This window comes from Bos taurus, chromosome 19 (genome assembly GCF_002263795.3).
Source record: "Bos taurus isolate L1 Dominette 01449 registration number 42190680 breed Hereford chromosome 19, ARS-UCD2.0, whole genome shotgun sequence".
NCBI classification, from domain to species: domain Eukaryota; kingdom Metazoa; phylum Chordata; class Mammalia; order Artiodactyla; family Bovidae; genus Bos; species Bos taurus.
The window spans coordinates 52,372,216-52,394,250 of record NC_037346.1 but is presented as its reverse complement, the minus strand read 5'-3'; the positions used below and the strand labels follow the sequence as shown (position 1 = coordinate 52,394,250).

Here is a 22,035-nt window from a genome sequence, read left to right as displayed (position 1 = left end):
TTGACTATCCAATGGATGTTGGCAATTTGATCTCTGGTTCCTCTTCCTTTTCTAAATCCAGCTTGAACATCTGGAAGTTCACGGTTCACATATTGCTGAAGCCTGGCTTGGAGAATTTTGAGCATTCCTTTGCTAGTGTGTGAGGTGAGTGCAATTGTGCAGTAGTTTGAGCATTCTTTGGCATTGCCTTTGTTTGGGATTGGAATGAAGACTGGCCTTTTCCAGTCCTGTGGCCACTGCTGAGTTTTCCAAATCTGTGGGCATATTGAGTGCAGCACTTTCACAGCATCATCTTTTAGGATTTGAAATAGCTCAACTGGAATTCCATCCCTTCCACTAGCTTTATTCATAGTGATGCCTCCTAAGGCCCACTTGACTTTGCATATCAGGATGTCTGGCTCTAGGTGAGTGATCACACCATCATGATTATCTGGGTCATGAAGATCTTTTTTGTATAGTTCTTCTGTGTATTCTTGCCACCTCTTCTTAATATCTTCTGCTTTTGTTAGGTCCATACCATTTCTGTCCTTTATTGTGCCTGTCTTGGCATGAAAATTTCCCTTGGTATCTCTACTTTTCTTGAAGAGATCTCTAGTCTTTCCCATTGTGTTGTTTTCCTCTATTTTTTTTTTTTTTTTGCATTGATCACTGAGGAAGGCTTTCTTATCTCTCCTTGCTATTTTTTGAAACTCTGCATTCAAATGGGTACATCTTTCCTTTTCTCCTTTGCCTTTCACTTTTCTTTTCACAGCTATTTGTAAGGCCTCCTCAGACAACCATTTTGCCTTTTTGCATTTCTTTTTCTTGGGGATGGTCTTGCTCCCTGTCTTCTGTACAATGTCACAAACTTCTATCCATAGTTTTTCAGGCACTCTATCAGATCTAATCCCTTGAATCTATTTGTCACTTTCAGTGTATAATCCTAAGGGATTTGATTTAGGTCATACCTGAATGGTCTAGTGGTTTTCCCTACTTTCTTCAATTTAAACCTGAATTTGGCATTAAGGAGTTCATGATCTGAGTCACAATCAACTCCCAGTCTTGTTTTTGCTGACTGTATAGAGCTTCTCCATCTTTGGCTGCAAAGAATATAATCAATCTTATTTCAGTATTAACCATTTCTTCTCTTGTGTTGTCAGAAGAGGGTGTTTGCTATGACCAGTGCGTTCTCTTGGCAAAACTCTGTTAGCCTCTGCGCTGCTTCATTCTGTACTCCAAGGCCAAATTTGCCTGTTACTCCAGGTATCTCTTGACTTCCTGCTTTTGCATTCCAGTCTCTGGTGGCTTAGACAGTAAAGCGTCTGCCTACAATGCAGGAGATCCAGGTTCAATCCCTAGGTTGGGAAGATCTCTTGGAGAAGGAAATGGCAACCCACTCCAGTATTCTTGCCTGGAAAATCCCATGGATGGAGAAGCCTGGTAGACTACAGTCCATGGGGTCTCAAAGAGTCAGACACGACTGAGCGACTTTACTTTCTTTTCACTCCTGTAATTAAAAGGACATCTTTTTTGGGTGTTAGTTCTAAAAGGTCTTGTAGGTCTTCCTAGAACCGTTCAACTTCAACTTCTTCAGCCTTACTGGTTGGGGCATAGACTTGGATTACTGTGATATTGAATGGTTTGCCTTGGAAATGAACAGAGATTATTTTGTTGTTTTTGAGATTGCATCCAAGTACTGCATTTCAGACTCTTTTGTTGACTATGATGGTTGCTCCATTTCTTCTAAGGGATTCTTGACCACAGTAGTAGATATAATGGTCATCTGAGTTAAATTCACCCATTCCAGTCCACTTTAGTTCACTGATTCCTAAAATGTCAACGTTCACTCTTACCATCTCTTGTTTGACCACTTCCAATTTGCCTTGATTCATGGACCTAACATTCCAGGTTCCTATGCATTATTGCTCTTTACAGCATCGGACTTTACTTCCATCACCAGTCACATGCACAACTGGGTGTTGTTTTTGCTTTGGCTCTGTCTCTTCATTCTTTCTGGAGTTATTTCTCCACTGATCTCCAGTAGCATATTGGGCACCTACCAACCTGGGGAGTTCATCTTTCAGTGTCCTATCTTTTTGCCTTTTCATACTGTTCATGGGGTTCTCAAGGCAAGAATACTGAAGTGGTTTGCCATTCCCTTCTCCAGTGGATCATGTTTAGTCAGAACTCTCCACCATGACCCGTCTGTCTTGGGTGGCCCTACATGGCATGGCCCAGATAATCACGTGAAAGTGATGGGAATACCAGATAATCTTTCAAGATTGCCGGGAGAAATCTCAATAACCTCAGATATGCAGATGACACCACCCTTATGGCAGAAAGTGAAGAGGAACTCAAAAGCCTCTTGATGAAAGTGAAAGTGGAGAGTGAAAAAGTTGGCTTAAAGCTCAACATTCAGAAAACGAAGATCATGGCATCCAGTCCCACCACTTCATGGGAAATAGATGGGGAAACAGTGGAAACAGTGTCAGACTTTATTTTTTTGGACTCCAAAATCACTACAGATGGTGACTGCAGCCATGAAATTAAAAGACGCTTACTCCTTGGAAGGAAAGTTATGACCAACCTAGACAGCATATTCAAAAGCAGAGACATTACTTTGCCAACAAAGTTTCGTCTAGTCAAGGCTATGGTTTTTTCTGTGGTCATGTATGGATGTGAGAGTTGGACTGTGAAGAAGGCTGAGCGCCGAAGAATTGATGCTTTTGAACTGTGGTGTTGGAGAAGACTCTTGAGAATCCCTTGGACTGCAAGGAGATCCAACCAGTCCATTCTGAAGGAGATTAGCCCTGGGATTTCTTTGGAAGGAATGATGCTAAAGCTGAAGAATTGATGCTTTTGAACTGTGGTGTTGGAGAAGACTCTTGAGAATCCCTTGGACTGCAAGGAGATCCAACCAGTCCATTCTGAAGGAGATTAGCCCTGGGATTTCTTTGGAAGGAATGATGCTAAAGCTGAAACTCCAGTACTTTGGCCACCTGATGTGAAGAGTTGACTCATTGGAAAAGACTCTGATGCTGGGAGGGATTGGGGGCAGGAGGAGAAGGGGACAACAGAGGATGAGATGGCTAGATGGCATCATTGACTCGATGGACGTGAGTCTGAGTGAACTCCGGAAGTTGGTGATGGACAGGGAGGCCTGGCGTGCTGTGATTCATGGAGTCACAAAGAGTCGGACACGACTGAGTGACTGATCTCTGGTCTGACATGGCATGGCTCACAGTTTCATTGAGTTAGACAAGGCTGTGATCCATGTGATCAGATTGGTTAGTTTTCTGGGACTGCAGTTTTCATTGTGTCTGCCCTTTGATGGAGAAGGATAAGAGGCTTATGGAAGCTTCCTGGTGGGAGAGACTGACTGACTGACTGAGGCGGAAACTGAGTCTTGTTCTGATAGGCAGGGCCATGCTCAGTAAATCTTTAATCCAATTTTCTGTTGAAGGGCGGGGCTGTGTTCCCTCCCTATTATTTGACCTGAGGCCAAACTATGGTAGAGGTAATGAAGATAAGGGTGACCTCCTTCAAAAGGTCTCATGCACGCACTGCTACACTCAGGGCCCCCAACCCTGCAGCAGGCCATGGCTGACCCACGCCTCCACCAGAGACTCCTGGACGAGCAAGTCTGGGTCAGTCTCTTGCAGGATCATTGCTCCTTTCTCCTGGGTCCTGGTGCACACAAGGTTCTGTTTGAGCCCTCCAAGAGATTGTTTCCCCAGTCCTGTGTAAGTTCTGGTGCCTCCATCATGGGGTTAATGGTGACCTCCTCCCAGAGGGCGTATGCCATACACAGGTGTACTGCACCCAGAGCCCCTGCCCCTGCAGCAGTCCCCTACTGACCCATACCTCCTCAGGAGATACCCAAACACAGTTCTATCTCAGTCTCTGTGGGGTTGCAGCCTATTTCCTCTGTTTGGAGACCCCTAGCCTTCCTGCCTATTATCCTCTCAGCCTGAAGTCCACTTTTTCTTGCCCCATGAATATAAACAGGAGGCCAGTTGTAAGTGTCTAAACTGGAGCCTATCTATCTCCTGCCTCAGTACCCCCACCTCATGTTTAATCTCAAGATTTTGCTTAAGCTGTGTCTCTGCCTGCTCCCCTACTATCTTCAGTCTCCACTCACTTGACTCAGCTGAATTGGCTCCCAGTCTCAGCTGGGCAGGACAATTTTTAGATTTACTTAATGATGGAGAGAACTCAGGAGGCCAGGGGAGGCAAGCACGATGGGTTCAGCAGAAAAGAAAGTAGGTGCTGGGGCCACATGGGGCTCAGATCAGGAGGGTGTTGGAAGGCGAGGTTGGGATGAGGCAGGCTGGAGCACCTTGTGGGTGGTGATCAGACTGGGTTTCAATTGAGCCGGGAGAACTGGGCCGCCGCAATTTTACTTTCCCAGAAAATGAAACTGAAGCAAGGCTGTGGTCACGTGACAGGTGGCGGGTTATAAAGCTGGCAGCCCTGGGATTCTTACTTCTAGATCAGCAGAGACATGCCAGACCCAGGAATTCCTCTCCCTGGAGGTATGGAGTGTCCTTCTTGCAGGTATATCGCCAAAGAGGAAGCCCCGAAGTTATGCAGTGAGTGTGGACAGAGGCTGCTTCCTACAGCCCCCAAACGAGTGCCAGGTAAGGCTCTGATGGGGCTGGGAGCCTGATGCAGGTGGTGGGGAGGGCAGTTAGCTCAGTCCCTCTTCCATCCCTAGAAATGGAGAACTTGGCTAACAGGCAGCCCAGGCTAGCAGGTCTTCCATGACTAAAGAACTGTTTCTGCAGGAAACATTTTTGATAGAAATACACTTCTATCTGGTCCTTTGCTGGAAGCATCTGTCACTTTTTAAAAAAGAATTTCAATTTTGTTTCTTGGAGAGAATTCGAGGTTTCCCATTACTCTTGGTGTTACTGAGTCCAAGATTAGTCTGCTCTCCACTCATAGGACAATAAATCGGGAGACAAGGTGTGGAATCAAGGAATAGTGACTTTATTCGAAAAGCTGGGTCACCAAGAAGATGGAGGACTAGAGTCCTGGAGCACCATCTTATCAGCATCTGGATGCTAGTTTCTTTTATAGAAACTATAAAAGGGGATGCTGAACTGAGGGGGAGGAGGTGAGGAAATAAAGTAAAAAGGCCATATCTTGCAAAATATCCCCTGCTTTGGCCAGTCTTGGGGAGGGAGTGAGTTAACTTACTCTTTCCTGTAGCCATTCACAAGTGGACAGGATCTGGGTGTTTCCCTGTGAACTGAACAAAGGCACTTTAGTTAAACTTTCAGGCAGAGGGGCAGGATTTCCGAAGGCAGGTCATTATGTACATTTATAGCTATAAACAGCATCTTTTTAGTGATTGTAGTGATAAAAGAAATGGAAAGCAAATATTCAAGTAAAAGAAACAGGTCCAAATGGAGTCAGATTTTTTTTTCCTCTATTATATTGGGAATGGAAAGTGTTGGTCTAAGCAGAGAGGTCTTAGAGGATTTCAGAGGATGCTGCATAGAAGTGGCATCCCAGGCCCCCTTGGTGGGGGAGGGGTCCCCACAGCTTGCACAGGCCCCTTCCCGATGGGGGGTGGCTCATTGGTGCATGAAGGAGGAACCATGTCAGGTAGGCCTCACCTGCTGACTCTAGTGGGTCCTTGATTCTCTTGATGCCTGGGACATTGGGCTGTCTCCCTGATCCTTCTAGTACATACTAGATATGCTCTGACCGCAGGACCTTTGCACTGCCTGGTCCCTCTGCCTGGAACACACGCGAGTGTATGTTCCTCGTCACAACAAAGATTTGGAGCAACGGACATTAAAGCCCTCGGCGCATCACAGATCTCGGGTCTTGGACAAACCGTGTTACAGCTCTTAGGCAAATCAGTGTTACAGCTCCATTTTATTTAGAAGATAGCAGGAGAATCCAAGACTCGAAGAGAAGGGAGTGGAGGAGTGCGTGGGGAGGGAGAAAGAGAGAGAGAGAGAGAAAGAGAGAGAGAGAGCGCGTGCATGCACGTGAGAGAGAGAGAGTCCGAGAGAAAGCGCTTTGGCCCCTCCTTTTATATGTTTTTTCTTCCACCTGGGCCTGCCCTATGCAAATTGGGCTTAGCCAGGAGTGCTGTTTGTTCTGCCTGAAGTTTTCACTCTGGTCCTCGGACCTTCCTTTGACCTTCCTTGTCTTTTAGCCACCGCCATTTTGGACTCCTTTTCCCTATTCTACCTACCTAACAGAATTTCAATTTTGTTTCTTGGAGAGAATTCGAGGTTTCCCATTACTCTTGGTGTTACTGAGTCCAAGATTAGTCTGCTCTCCACTCATAGGACAATAAATCGGGAGACAAGGTGTGGAATCAAGGAATAGTGACTTTATTCGAAAAGCTGGGTCACCAAGAAGATGGAAGACTAGAGTCCTGGAGCACCATCTTATCAGCATCTGGATGCTAGTTTCTTTTATAGAAACTATAAAAGGGGATGCTGAACTGAGGGGGAGGAGGTGAGGAAGTAAAGTAAAAAGGCCATATCTTGCAAAATATCCCCTGCTTTGGCCAGTCTTGGGGAGGGAGTGAGTTAACTTACTCTTTCCTGTAGCCATTCACAAGTGGACAGGATCTGGGTGTTTCCCTGTGAGCTGAACAAAGGCACTTTAGTTAAACTTTCAGGCAGAGGGGCAGAATTTCCGAAGGCAGGTCATTATGTATAGCTATAAATAGCATCTTTTTAGTGATTGTAGTGATAAAAGAAATGGAAAGCAAATATTCAAGTAAAAGAAACAGGTCCAAATGGAGTCAGATTTTTTTTTCCTCTATTATATTGGGAATGGAAAGTGTTGGTCTAAGCAGAGAGGTCTTAGAGGATTTCAGAGGATGCTGCATAGAAGTGGCATCCCAGGCCCCCTTGGTGGGGGAGGGGTCCCCACAGCTTGCACAGGCCCCTTCCTGATGAGGGGTGGCTCACGTGTGCATGAAGGAGGAACCATGTCAGGTAGGCCTCACCTGCTGACTCTGGTGGGTCCTTGATTCTCTTGATGCCTGGGACATTGGGCTGTCTCCCTGATCCTTCTAGTACATACTAGACATGCTCTGACTGCAGGACCTTTGCACTGCCTGGTCCCTCTGCCTGGAATACACCTTTTCTTAGAGGGCCGCACAGCTTCCCCTATCCCTGCCTTCCAGTCTTTGCTCAGCTGTCTGCTCTTCCGGAGACCCACTCTGACCACCAAGTTGCAAACTGTGCCTGCCCCACCCCTTCACTCTGAACTGCACTTCCCCAGGCTATCTGTCTCAGTAGCACTTGGATGACACCATGGTGGGTCTTCAGAGACCTGTGCTGTCTTGTTCACTGCTTTATCTCAAGTTGGGAGGGAGAATAGAAAAGCTCACTACTCCTTCACCCCCTTTAATTTTGTGCAGGGGGCTTTCAGAGGGCTGCTGAAAGCAATTGGTATGTTTTCCAACATAAAAAGGGGGAAAAAAAGCCTTGTCTGAGAACACCTGGTCACCTTCTAGGGTCCTGCCTGTCCAGATGGGTGGGGAGAGCAGGTAAGGTAGCTGTTTACCTTGGCCTAGTCAGAGGTCACCCCCAGATCCCCAACCATAAGCAGGGCTGGGTCACTACCAAGATGTACAGACCAAATCTCCAAGATGCTTGGCATCTCTGCCAGTTTCAGGGCCAAAGGCTTTGAGAGCTATTGGGAGCTGGCTGGCTTCTGGGCTGCCCGCTTATGCCCTGTGAGCACAGTGAGCGTTGGACAGGGCCATTGTCTTTAGGTCTGGGTCACTGGGGGAGGTCCATCATATGTCCCTGGGTGTGGGGTGGGTTAGGAGCTGGGCCCTGGTCACTCAGTATGGGCACACAGTAGGGTTGAGGACCCATGTGTTGAATTATGAGACTGAGAATTTCCTGCTTCTGATCCCCACCTGCTTCCTGCCTACCTGTTGTTGTTCAGTCGTTAAGTCATGTCCTACTCTTTGCGACCCCATGGACTGCAGCACGCCAGGCTCCTCTGTCCTCTACCATCTCCTGGCTTTTGCTCAAATTCATGTCTATTGAGCCGGTGATACTATCTAACCATCTCATCCACTGTCGCCCCCATCTCCTCTTGCCGTCAATCTTTCCCAGAATCAGGGTCTTTTCCAATGAGTCGGCTCTTTGCACCACATGGCCAAAGTGTTGGAACTTCAGCTTCAGCATCTGCCATTAGCGTGGCATCATCTGCATATCTGAAGTTGTTTCTATTTCTCCCAGCAATCTTGATTCCAACTTGTGATTCTTCCAGTCCGGCATTTTGCATAATGTACTCTGCATATACGTTTAATAGGCAGAGTGATAATATCCAGCTTTGTCATATTCCTTTCCCAATTTTAAACCAGTCAGTAGTACCATGTGTGGTTATAAATGTTGCTTCTTGATCCGCATACAGGTTTCTCGGGGAAGTTATGGTAGTCTGGTATTCCCATCTCTTTAGGAACTTTCCAGTGTGTTGTGATCCACAGTCAAAGGCTTTTAGTGTAGTCAATGAAACTACACCTGTGAAACCATCACCTGCGCTGGCTTGTTTGTAGTAATGCTTCCTAAGGCCCGCTTAACTTCATATTCCAGGATATCTGGAATTGTCTTGCATTTATATAATCCAATGAATATTGGCAATTTGATTTCTAGTTCTTCTGCCTTTTCCAAACCCAGCTTATACATTTGGAAGTTCTTGGTTCACATACTGCTGTAACCTAGCTTGAAGGATTTTGAGCATTACCTTTCTAGCATGTGAAATGAGCACAATTGTGTGGTAGTTTGAACATTCTTTAGCATTGCCCTTCTTTGGGATTGGAATAAAGACTGACTTTTTCCAGTCTTGTGACCACTGCTGAGTTTTCCAAATTTGCTGACATTGAGTAGAGAAATTTAACAGCACCATCTTTTAGGATTTTAAGTAATTCAGCTGGAATTCCATCACCTGTGCTAGCTTGTTTGTAGTAATGCTTCCTAAGGCCCACTTCATATTCCAGGATATCTGGTTTAGGTGAGTGACCACACCATCGTGGTTATCCAGTTCATTAAAACCTTTTTTTGTATAGTTCTACTTACTTCTCTGCTTAACTTATACTCTAGTGAAGTCTCATTTACAGATATGGAAATTGGAAAGATGAAATGTTGTGAGGCTTGGGTGGAGCTGTTGAAGTGGTTATCTCTACCATTCTATCACTTGTAGGTCTGTCAGCCCACCCAGCTCTTGAACTCTGGACATCTTGAACTTGGCTCCCTCTGGTGCCACAGGTGGGGTCTGTTCCTCTGAAACCTGAGCAGGGCTGGTGTTAGGGCATAGTGGGGTCAAACAAACTGAAACATCAGAGTTTGTAGCAGAGAAAGGATTATTGCAGGGCTGTGCCAGTAAATGAGTGTTTCACGCCCTAAAAGGCCCCAAACTGCCAGAAACCTTTGGGTGAAGATTTTTTTTTATTGGAGGAGAATTAGTTTACAATATTTTGTTGCCCTCTGCCATACAGGTAAGGGAAGTGGGTCACAGGGTATGTGATCAGCTCGTGTACAATTCTGACTGGCTAATGGTGAGGGAACAGAGTGGTACCACAGGGGTTAATATTATCAGTACTTAGGCTCCAAGAAGCCTGGATCTATGTGTTCAAGGTCATCAAGTAGTTAACATCTTCCATGTATTGGAGGGTTTTCACATCCGTAAGACAACTCAGGAAATATGCATCAAATACTGTTCTTTAGGTATTTCAGAGAGGAGCTAAAGCAGAGGACATGAGGGAAGGCCTGTCCCAGGAAAGGTCTATAGGATCCTGCTTGGTTACAATTTCCCCCTTTTCTTTTGATACTCTTCAATCTTGAGAAGAACAAGTTTTGAACAAGAAAAAGAATAAAGTTTCAGATAAGGAGATTAATCACAAAACTTAGCAGAGGTACCCATGAGGTCCTGCTCTCTTATAATTCCAGCAGATACTGCTTTGAGAATGGCTGGTGGTATCTGAGTCTGACACAGCTACTCCATTTTTACTTCCAAATGCATTTGCTTACTCAGTGGCCAAAGCAGAAGTCACTGTTAGTGATTTGAATGATTTTCTACATATGATAAGATGCAAGAATTGGGACTCATAAATCTTCTGAAAATATCTATCTGAAGGCCTATTCTGCCAGTTTTTCCCAGAGCACAGAGTGTCTCATTCTCCACCCTGAACTCCTTTCAGGACGTGTTGAAGGTCAGCAGCTGCAGTGGCTCATGATTTAATCCTTGTAGAGGAAGACGACAAGTGTGAGTTTTTAGTTGGGAAGGCCCCTACGTGGTCATAAATTTGACCATGGTTTTGGGGGCATTTCATGACAATTTCATCCCACAGTGCTAGGAATACTTATTCCCAGATCTCAAAAAGATTTCATTGATTGGCCACTCAATGTGCTTTCACTGGACTTGGCCTTATTAACAATAGCCAAAAGCCTCCAGATCACCTTACTTGTCTTTTATGGTCCAGGAAAATATTCCTTCCTGTTGCTTCTTACCATGTCTAGAGTTACTATTACAATCATTGATCGCATATGGAACTATTCATATATATCATCATTTTATCAGAGGCTCACCCACACATTTGTTAATGCAAAAAAGCAACAATTTTGTAAAACAGGCAATATAGGTCATAAGTTGTTTTTTGCAAATATCTCCTGGTTTTGTCCAGACTCAGGAGGGGATGAGTTCATTACTTCTTTCCTGAAGCTATTCACAAGTAGCCTGGGTCTGGATGTTCCTTATGAGCTGAGCATAGGTATTTTATTTTAACCTTCAGGCATGGGAGTTCCCTAAGATGGGCCATTATGTATATTTGAGTTTGTGATTGGCAATATCCTTTTAATAATTAACTTGTGGCAAAAGCAATGGAATACAAAGGTTAAAAATTAAAAGAAACAGATCTACGATGGAGTCTGATTTGTTATTCCCTGTTACAATTCCCCACTGTCAATATCTATCCCACAGTCTTGTGGGAAAGGGCAATGACATTTCTTAGCTACTTCTGCTGAACAGGGACGATGAAGGATGATAATGGAATGGAACTGATCATCCTTGAGCAGGGAGTTTTACTTAGAATCTTTATTAAATGAATAGTTCTCTTTCCTTTTTTATCTATAATTATTTGAACCTGATGAAACCCCTTAGCCCTGTTGTTATCTAATTTGTAATTAGACTCAGGATTTTGATCCCAGTTCCCATATCTATCTATTAATGTTAACTTTCTGGCTGTGTCATAACTATACTTAAGAGGAAATAGTTCCTTATATCTGGAAAAACAAAGATTAAAAAACAGTAATGTTTGGAACAATATTGGAATAATGCAACTGGTGGCAGTTCCGTACTAAAGTTCTGTAGAGTTTGAAGTACCTCTGAAATGGCAGAGTCTGGGGCTGTGCTGATGCAGAGGGACACCAGGAGGCGCTGAACTGCACTGTCTTGTTGAGCTGGGGTGTTCCCTCTCTACCATTAGTTTTGAAGGAGTAGGTAGCCATTCCCTTCTCCAGAAGATCTCCCCACCCAGGAATCATACTGGAGTCTCCAGCATTGCAGGCAGATTCTTTACCTTCTGAGCCACCAGAGAAGTCCCAAGAATACTTGCCTGGAGAATTCCATGGACAGAGAAGGCTGGCTAGCTATAGCCCATGGTATCGTAAAGCAACTGAGCAACTAACACCTTCACGTTCATGGTGTGTGGTCACTCAACCACCAGAAGCAGAAACTGTCCCAGGCCCGGTTCACCACAGCCAGGGCAGCACTTCAAGTGGGCAGAGGTCTAATCATGAACAGTTCTCATGGAAGGAGTCTAAGTTCTCCATGATGTTCACTTGTTTTTTGAGATGTGACCCATGTGTATCTGCCTTTGTAGATTCTCAGAGCAACCTCAAGGAGGCATCAGCCCTGGAGGGAGCAAAGGAGTGTGGATCAGAGCTGAGGGAGGAAAGCAACTCCTCCTTGTCTCCGGGCTCAGGTGATTCACAAGATGACCCAGATGAGCCCTCTTTGGATACCTCTTGGCAAACCAAGCAAGTGAGTGCCTGGCCCCTGGGGAAGGGGTCTGGGAGGCGTGGTCCTGTCCATCCCTGTGCTCTGCAAATATGCTGTTTCTTTCTGTGGTTTCATCAGTGGCTGAACAAGGTCCCACATGTCCCCTTAGCATCCTCTCCAGCACAGCTTCACTTCACCACTGCCCAGCCTGTCGACCCCTGCATGGTGGGCTGTGACAGAACTGTCCCTGCTATGCCTGATTCGTGCAGGGTTTCTGGTTTCCCATCCCCCTTTTTTCTCCCACCATACTGAGCATGTTCCACCCGCTGTGGCTGTGCTGGGTCTGGGTGTCTGAGCTTCTGCGTGTGTGTGTGTGTCTGTCTCTGCTCTGGGTGTGTGTGTGTCTGTGTGTGTGTCTGTCTCTGCTCTGGGTGTTTTGGATGGACCAGGAAGTCCCTAAGGTGCCTCCAGACTCTGCGGAAAAAGAGGTGCTCAGGAAATGCTGCCAGCTGCCGAGACGCTCTTCTTCAAATGGGAAGCTGAGCTATCTTATCTCCCTATAAGTGTCAGACCCTGAGGGAATGTCCTCTGAGTGACTGACCAGGTGGGAGCCCAGGTGAGGGTTGCAGAGAGTTACCTGGACAGATTCAGGACAGATTCATCCTTCTGGATGAGTGAGATCTCCCCACGCCAAAGTCCAGCCTGTCCACACCTAGGCAGCTGGATCTGTTCCCTGGTTTCTTGGAGGACTGAGAGGGCTGTTGTCTCTCTGCCTGGTTGGGGATGGTTTCCTTTTCTAATCCTCAGCTGTTCCTTGTGGTTGGGTGGTATGGGAGTTGCTATAGCTGGCAGTATTGCAGCCTGTTGTATGTGTGTGCATACATGTGTGTGAGTGTGTGTTATGTAGTGTGTGTGCACTTGTATGAGAGTATGTGTGTGTGGTATATGCATGTGTGTGTGTGTGTGTGTGGTAGTTGTGATGTGTCTGCTGTGCTTAGTTGCTCAGTCGCGTCCAACTCTTGGCAACCCCATGGACTGCAGCCCACCAGGATCCTCAGTCCATGGAGATTCTCCAGGCAAGGATACTGGAGTGAGTTGCCATGCCCTCCTCCAAGAAGTCTTCCCAACCCAGGGATCAAACCCAGGTCGCCCGCATTGCAGGCGGATTCTTTACCACCTGAACCACCAGAGAAGCCCATGTAATGTGTGTATGTGAGTGTATTCTTCTCCTTGGACAATAATCCTGTCCATAGAAGGGTGGCCAGCTCCAAGCCTGGGCTACGCGGGTCACTGAAATTTTTGGTAAACTCTTATCACTTACCTACCATTAGGAAGTAAGTGTATGACACTGTGATTGCAAACAGAATTGAGCCCTATGGAATTGGGGCATTATAAAAACCTTGACTGAGTAAGTTCAAGGTTCTTTTGGAAGAAAAAATGGGCAAGAACCACCAAGAAAGTTGTTTTTTTTAAAAAAGCTTTGGGTGGGACCTGCTATATTAGATGAACAGCAACGTTTCAAAGCCAGTCATTAAAACAGTGAGTCCTGGGAGGAGTCAATGTACCAGAATAGGTAACCCAGAAATGGGTCCTAATGTGTATAAAACAGGTAAAGAATATATACATAAATATTTATCTGATCCATAGATGGAAATGATTTTCTAGTAATTAAAGCAAAGGGAAAAAATACAAACAAAAGATTGATTTATTCGACTCCAGAAAAAGTCTTATAAGAATTAAAAACCTCATATGATGAGCACAAACAAAGGGCAAGCAGTTTAGAAAAAAATATGTATTTACATATTTGTATGTATTTACAAATACATAAAAAGATTTGTATTTACATAAGAATACTTTTTAGCAAAGAGTGAGCTACCTCAATATAGCAAAAGCTCTTAGAAATCAAGTAGAAAACAGTAGCAGATCCAATAGAAAGACAGGGCAGCAACCAATATAGTCCACAAGAAAGAAGATAGAAATGGCCATTAAACACATAACTGTTCCTCCTCTGAAATCAGTCAAAATCAAGAGCTGCAAAATTTTATATTTAACCTATCAAACTGAAGAGTTGATTAACAGTCAGCATTTGCAGCAATGGGCAGGTTTCTCACTGCAGGTGAGAGTAATATGGAGGGACCCACAGTGAGGCAGGTGCCCTTTGTCCTGCTCTGCTGCTGCTCTGCTGCCATTGTAAGAAAATAACCTCAAAATTTTATCACAGGTTTAGTGTTTTATGGCCAAAAGTTGGAGTCCACCTGAATATTCTACCCTGGGGAGTGTCATTTGTCTCCTCCTTACAGCAGAAAGTTCAGTGGCCTCCAACTGTTATTTCTGTCAAAGACTCAAGATGTGTGGGAATTTTTATAATCAAGTTAGACAGATAAACATAAAAGAACAATGTATAGTAGAGTGATATCAACAAAAATGGCAGAGAGGGGAATTCCAAAGGTCTGTCGCCTCAGAGAAACATCCCTCAAAATGAGCAGAACTGTAAGAATAAAGTTCACTGGAACTCTGGAAAATAGTCCAAGGTTTGCAGTGTTGAAAAAATTTGCACAGTGTGAGAGTTATGAGTTCAATTTTATTTGGGGGGAAATGAGGACTGCAGTCCTGGAGACACCTTTTCTAATAGCTCTGAGAAACTTCTCTGAGGAAGTAAAAGGGGAGCTAGAATATAAAGGAATTTTGCAACAAAGGGCAGGTAGTTGGGAACATCAAAAGATTATTATGTCAAGTTAAGGAATTTAGTGCTTTTCTATGTGTGGGAAGATGCAAGAGTCTAGATTTGCTAAAATCATTCCTTGATACATACCTCAGCTATCTGGGGCCAGTATCCTGTGTTTTCACATCCTGAGTTTTTTCAGACTCACCACAGTGTGTGGTTGAAGTCTGATGGCTGCAGTTGGATGGTTGCTAGATGGCAGGTATTGTTTTTATCCTGAGTTTCCTCAGGGCTCACCAGCTCACATTGGAGGGCTTCAGTGGCTGATAACTGTGACATCCTTATTTACTGATATGGCAGAAAATATTCCATTCCTCAGCAGTAACCAAATGATTTCAGTATCAAGAAAAAGGGGCTTAACCTGGTAGGAGAAATTTGAGATGCTATAATCAGCCATGCCCTCTTCTGGGGAATAAGATTTTGAAACAGCTCCCAGGATTGGTGAGGAATCTAGAGAAAACCATGCAAGTACCTGGACCTCCTGGGTACAGGATTCCTTCTGGAGGGACAAAATGAATGAATTAGATAGAAGTGATGGTTATACAGCTCTAAATACCACTGAGTTGTGTGCCTTAAGGTACTTAATTTTAGGTTATGTTATGATTTTCACCTCAATATAAGAAAACTGTGTAGTACTGAAAACAACTGACTCATTGGAAAAGACCCTGATGTGGGGAAAGATTGAAGGCAGAAGGAGAAGAGGGCCACAGAGGATGAGATGGTTGGATGGCATCACCGATTCAATGAACATGAACTTGGGCAAATTCCGGGAGATGGTGAGAGACAGGGAGGCCTGGTGTGCTGTGGTCCTTGGGATCTCGAAGAGTCAGACACAAATTGGCGACTGAACAACATTGTCACAGAAGGGGATTTAAAAACAAAACCCTGGATGCACACTTACCCATCTACACAGGAAAGGAAGCCAGCTGCAGTGAACAAAGGAATGCTGGGGTTTTTTTCTGGTGATTAGTTTATGAGGACTTTTGACTGTTGTCAGTCTGAAAGGTTGTTGTTGAATCACGCGAAGACACTGGGATTCTTGGCCCCCGGAGGAGAAGAATTCAATCTGGGGCCAGAGATGAGGCTTGATCGCTCAGAGCTTTTGTGTAATAAAGTTTTATTAAAGTATAAAGGAGATAGAGAAAGCTTCTGACATAGGCATCAGAAGGGGGCAGAAAAAGTACCCACTTGCTAGTGTTAGTAATGAAGTTATATACTCTCCAATGAATCCAAAGAATGTCTGGAGGTTGTAAAGACCTCACCAGACCTACTCCCATTAAAATTTACATTTTAATATAACAGAATATATAATTTAATATAACAGAATATAAAATTTACATTTTAAGATAACAGAATTAGCCAGAAGGTTTAATCCAGAGACTGTCCTCAGGCAGGATACATTATTGTTATATAATCCTAAGGAACGTAGAGAAGGAAAAAAGTTTGTCCTTTCTTCCTCCTTGAGAATTCCAGACCCCTCTCTCCTTGGGGACCCCTAGACTCCTTATCAACCTGCCTAGGAAATGACTCTCTCAAGTCCCTACATAATCCTAATAGAGAATGGTGTGCATGTTGTTGGAAGGGCCTGTGGTTGATGATGTCACATTCTAACAGTGGTGGATGACATCAGGGACTGATGGAAATGGCCAGAACCAGGACCCAGGCCACTTGTCCTGCCTCATCCCCAGTCACTGAGTTGGTCCTTCACCTGGCATTCATGGGCTAGATGCAGGGGTGTTGGGGTTATGGGGCCATGGGGAGCTCCTGTCCCTGCCTGTCCTTTCTCTGGTGGCCCTTTGATGCTGACTGACTAGGTGGCTTTGCTGGTTCTTGCTTTTAAATGGATTCTGAATGGATTTCAAATGGATTCATTCCCCCTCTGAAATAGGTCCCCCACTCTCTTCCACGATGAAGAGAAGCACAGGATAGAGCCAGAGAGTTGGGTTGAAGGTGCCTACTGACCTTGTGGTTTCCTTCCAGTGTCACCTCAGTCTTGTCCTCAGCTTCCTGCTGGGAGAGGATGGAGCCCACCTGGATACCTGGCCCTGACTAGGATGGGCTTTGAATGCATGTGTTGGCAAAAGGGTGGTAACATATACTAAAATTTGGTAATTCATCTCAAGTTTTGTAATAGGACTCCCTATCGCAAACCTCAAGCATGATGGGCCCTTCCTTTCTCCCTTCCTGGCATACCACGCCTAGTCTGCCACCCACCCACTGCGTAAGTGGGCAAGCAAGAGCTTTGCTCTAGGGACACCAGTTCCCAGGCCACCTCATTGGTCATCAACTGACCAGTGAAGCCAGCAGTGGGCTGAGTCCATAGTGTCCACCACCTCAGACAATGATCCTAGTAACAGGCACATCAACTGCCTTTGCATGGCCACCAAAGTCTCTACTGAGAGCTGGAGGACAATATTGGAGAGTGGCCTGGTACTTCTTCAGACCTGGCCACTTTCTAGAGTTGCATGTTTCTGTTACGTTGTTTTTTGGTCGCCAAGTCATGTCCGACTTATCTTGTTCATGGAATTTCCCAGGGAAAAATATTGGAGTGGGTTGCCATTTCCTTCTCCAGGGAATCTTCCTAAGCCAGGGATCAAACTTGAGTCTCCTGCATTGGCAGGCAGATTCTTTACCACTGAGCCACCAGGGAAGCAACTTTCTACTCAGGATGTAATAGCGGTGAGGCAGCAGGAGCTATAGCAGCTGCTCAGCCATTAGTTGGCACCACAGTGGGCCTCTCCCCTGAAGCTAGCAACCATCAACAGTGAATGGTAGTGGTCCTACTCAGTCATTGGTCAGTGCCACAGTGGCTCCTCCCCATCCCTCTCTTGTGTATAAAAGGAGCCCAAATTTGGACTCAGGTAAGATAACCATCTTTTGAGACACTAGTCTCCCATCTTCTGGGTCTGCTAGCTTTCCAATTAAAATCACTATTCCTTGTTCCAACAACTTGTCTCCCAATTTACTGGCCTGTCTGGCCATGTATAATCATAAGGGACTTGATTTAGGTCATACCTGAATGGTCTAGTGGTTTTCTCTACTTTCTTCAATTTAAGTCTGAATTTGGCAATAAGGAGTTCATGGTCTGAGCCACAGTCAGCTACTGGTCTTGTTTTTGATGACTGTATAGAGCTTCTCCATCTTTGGCTGCAAAGAATATAATCAATCTGATTTCGATGTTGACCATCTGGTGATGTCCATGTATAGAGTCTTCTCTTGTGTTGTTGGAAGAGGGTGTTTGTTATGACCAGTGCATTTTCTTGGCAAAACTCTATTAGTCTTTGTCCCGCTTCATTCCGTATTCCAAGGCCAAATTTGCCTGTTACTCCAGGTGTTTCTTGACTTCCTACTTTTGCATTCCAGTCCCCTATAATGAAAAGGACATCTTTTTTGGGTGTTAGTTCTAAAAGGTCTTGTAGGTCTTCCTAGACCCGTTCAACTTCAGCTTCTTCAGTGTTACCGGTTGGGGCATAGACTTGGATTACTGTGATATTGAATGGTTTGCCTTGGAAACGAACAGAGATCATTCTGTCGTTTTTGAGATTGCATCCAAGTGCTGCATTTCGGACTCTTTTGTTGACCATGATGGCTACTCCATTTCTTCTGAGGAATTCTTGCCCTCAGTATTAGATACAATGGTCATCTGAGTTAAATTCACCCATTCCAGTCCATTTCAGTTAGCTGATTCCTAGAATGTCGACATTCACTCTTGCCATCTCTTGTTTGACCACTTCCAATTTGCCTTGATTCAGGGACCTAACATTCCAGGTTCCTATGCAATATTGCTCTTTACAGCATCAAACCTTGCTTCTATCACCAGTCACATCCACAGCTGGGTATTCTTTTTGCTTTGGCTCCATCCCTTCATTCTTTTTGGAGTTATTTCTCCATTGATCTCCAGTAGCATATTGGGCATCCACTGACCTGGGGAGTTTCTCTTTCAGTATCCTATCATTTTGCCTTTTCATACTGTTCATGGGGTTCTCAAGGCAAGAATACTGAAGTGGTTTGCCATTCCCTTCTCCAGTGGACCACATTCTGTCAGATCTCTCCACCATGACCTGCCCATCTTGGGTTGCCCCATGGGCATGGCTTAGTTTCACTGAGTTAGACAAGGCTGTGGTCCTAGTGTGATTAGATTGACTAGTTTTCTGTGAGTATGGTTTCAGTGTGTTTGCCCTCTGATGCCCTCTGATGTCCAGTACTTTGGTCACCTCATGCAAAGAGTTGACTCATTGGAAAAGACTCTGATGCTGGGAAGGATTGGGGGCAGGAGGAGAAGGGGATGACAGAGGATGAGATGGCTGGATGGCATCACTGACTCAATGGACGTGAGTCTCAGTGAACTCCAGGAGTTGGTGTTGGACAGGGAGGCCTGGCGTGCTGCGATTCATGGGGTCACAAAGAGTCGGACACGACTGAGCGACTGATCTGATCTGATCTGATCTGGCCATGTAAAGAAGAAACCTGGGCTCAGTAATTTTCAGTATAAGGTCCTCTTTCACCTAGTCTCTTTCCCCTTTCACCTATGTTCCTGTCTTGGCTACATGCAGAAAGGTTAAGAACTGTTAACTTGCTGACTTCATGTAACAAATTTCAGACCTCTTATCCATTGTCTTGTGTTGTAATTATCAGGACTTGTGGCTTGAGTGTGCCTGGTACTTGGATGCTTGGTCTTCCTTCAAAATAGTGTAGATTGTTGCTAAGTTGCTGGATTCATTCCCTGAGTGGTCATTAGCCTACAACTGTTTCCCAAACTCCCTCAAAGTTTCTTTTTTGTCCTTAATCCCCTAGGGTGAATTCTAAACTAAATATTTAACTATCCTACTCTATCCCTAGCCCTATCAGCTCAGAATGAGGCAGAGGAGACCTCTGGGAGTTTGGACAGAGATGTAGGCCCACTTAGCCTCCAACACTTCAACCTTTGTTAAGGAACTTCACTGACTTCCTAATAGTCAGTGTTCCCACCTGTCACCCCCAATTCCTGCCATAGTTGCCTCCTCAGGGTCTGCAGCAGCCACGCCCCCCCCCCCCAATGTCCCCTGGCCTGCTCGAGGTTAACTCTCTGCTCTCCCTGTGTGGAAGTCTTTTTTTTTTTTTTTTGATGGAAAAACTGACACTCATTATAAAATCAGAGGTGTATTCTGACCAGCATCTCACCCTAAGAAGTAGCAAACTATTATTTTCTTTTCCTAGTCAATTCTTTTAGAGAAAGAATAGAGTAGCCTTTATGTATCCATTTAGAGCTGGCACAGCATAGCTTTTGAACCAAGGTACAATGGTACCAGGCTTCCCAGGTGGCGTAGTGATATAGAATCTCCCTGTCAATGAAAGAGAGTAGGGTTCGATCCCTGGGTTGGGAAAATCTCCTGGAGAAGAAATGACAACCCACTCCAGTATTCATGCTTGGGAAATCCTATGTTCAGAGAAGCCTGGCAGATTAGAGCCCAGGTTGTCACAAAAGGGTCCAACACAACTTAGTGACTAAACAACAATAATTGGTATTGAGTAAAATGCATAGATCGTCAGTGCAGAATCCCCCAAATATTCTGCTGCATATATAGCCTTATCGCTGCTACCAGATCCAGAGACAAGACATTCCAGTCCCCATAAAGCTCCCTAACACCCCTTCAAAGTCAAACTCATTTAATTTTTTTTTAAATGTGTGAATTATAGCTGAAAACAATTTTATTATCTAGCTCAAGCTCTATTTTTTTAAAATTTTTTTTAAATTTTATTTTATTTTTAAACTTTACAAATTGTATTAGTTTTGCCAAATATCAAAATGAATCCACCACAGGTATACATGTGTTCCCTATCCTGAACCCTCCTCCCTTCTCCCTCCCCATACCATCCCTCTGGGTTGTCCCAGTGCACTAGCCCCAAGCATCCAGTATCGTGCATCGAACCTGGACTGGCAACTCGTTTCATACATGATATTATACATGTTTCAATGCCATTCTCCCAAATCTTCCCACCCTCTCCCTCTGTAACAGAGTCCATAAGACTGTTCTATACATCAGTGTCTCTTTTGCTGTCTCATACACAGGGTTATTGTTACCATCTTTCTAAATTCCATATATATGCGTTAGTATACTGTATTGGTGTTTTTCTTTCTGGCTTACTTCACTCTGTATAATAGGCTCCAGTTTCATCCACCTCATTAGAACTGATTCAAATGTATTCTTTTTAATGGCTGAGTAATACTCCATTGTGTATATGTACCACCCCTTTCTTATCCATTCATCTGCTGATGGACATCTAGGTTGCTTCCATGTCCTGGCTATTATAAACAGTGCTGTGATGAACATTGGGGTACACGTGTCTCTTTCCCTTCTGGTTTCTTCAGTGTGTATGCCCAGCAGTGGGACTGCTAGATCATAAGGCAGTTCTATGTCCAGTTTTTTAAGGAATCTCCACACTGTTCTCCATAGTGGCTGTACTAGTTTGCATTCCCACCAACAGTGTAAGAGGGTTCCCTTTTCACCACACCCTCTCCAGCATTTATTGCTTGTAGACTTTTGGATCGCAGCCATTCTGACTGGTGTGAAATGGTACCTCATAGTGGTTTTGATTTGCATTTCTCTGATAATGAGTGATGTTGAGCATCTTTTCATGTGTTTGTTAGCTATCTGTATGTCCTATTTGGAGAGATGTCTATTTAGTTCTTTGGCTCATTTTTTGATTGGGTCATTTATTTTTCTGGAGTTGAGCTGTAGGAGTTGCTTGTATATTTTTGAGATTAGTTGTTTGTCAGTTGCTTCATTTGCTATTATTTTCTCCCATTCTGAGGCTGCCTTTTCACCTTGCTAATAGTTTCCTTTGATGTGCAGAAGCTTTTAAGTTTAATTAGGTCCCATTTGTTTATTTTTGCTTTTATTCCCAATATTCTGGGAGGTGGGTCATAGAGGATCCTGCTGTGATGTATGTCAGAGAGTGTTTTGCCTATGTTCTCCTCTAGGAGTTTTATAGTGTCTGGTCTTACGTTGAGATCTTTAATTCATTTTGAGTTTATTTTTGTGTATGGTGTTAGAAGGTGTTCTAGTTTCATTCTTTTACAAGTGGTTGACCAGATTTCCCAGCACCACTTGTTAAAGAGATTGTCTTTAATCCATTGTATATTCTTGCCTCCTTTGTCAAAGATAAGGTGTCCATATGTGCGTGGATTTATCTCTGGGCTTTCTATTTTGTTCCATTGATCTATATTTCTGTCTTTGTGCCAGTACCATACTGTCTTGATAACTGTGGCTTTGTAGTAGAGCCTGAAGTCAGGTAGGTTGATTCCTCCAGTTCCATTCTTCTTTCTCAAGATAGCTTTGGCTATTCGAGGTTTTTTGTATTTC

At 44.4% G+C, this 22,035-nt stretch overlaps 1 protein-coding gene across 1 annotated transcript in view; it reads left to right on the top strand.

Annotated features, from left to right (window-relative positions):
- The first annotated feature begins 4,469 nt into the window (after positions 1-4,469).
- Positions 4,470-22,035, top strand: part of LOC512869 (ring finger protein 213-like) — a 128,565-nt gene continuing 110,999 nt past the window's right edge. Inside the window, exons 1-2 of the mRNA XM_059878372.1 lie at positions 4,470-4,619; positions 11,852-12,012. Coding sequence (XP_059734355.1) covers positions 4,484-4,619; positions 11,852-12,012 — 297 coding nt within the window. The 5' untranslated portion in view covers positions 4,470-4,483. The remainder of the gene's footprint in view (positions 4,620-11,851; positions 12,013-22,035) is intronic.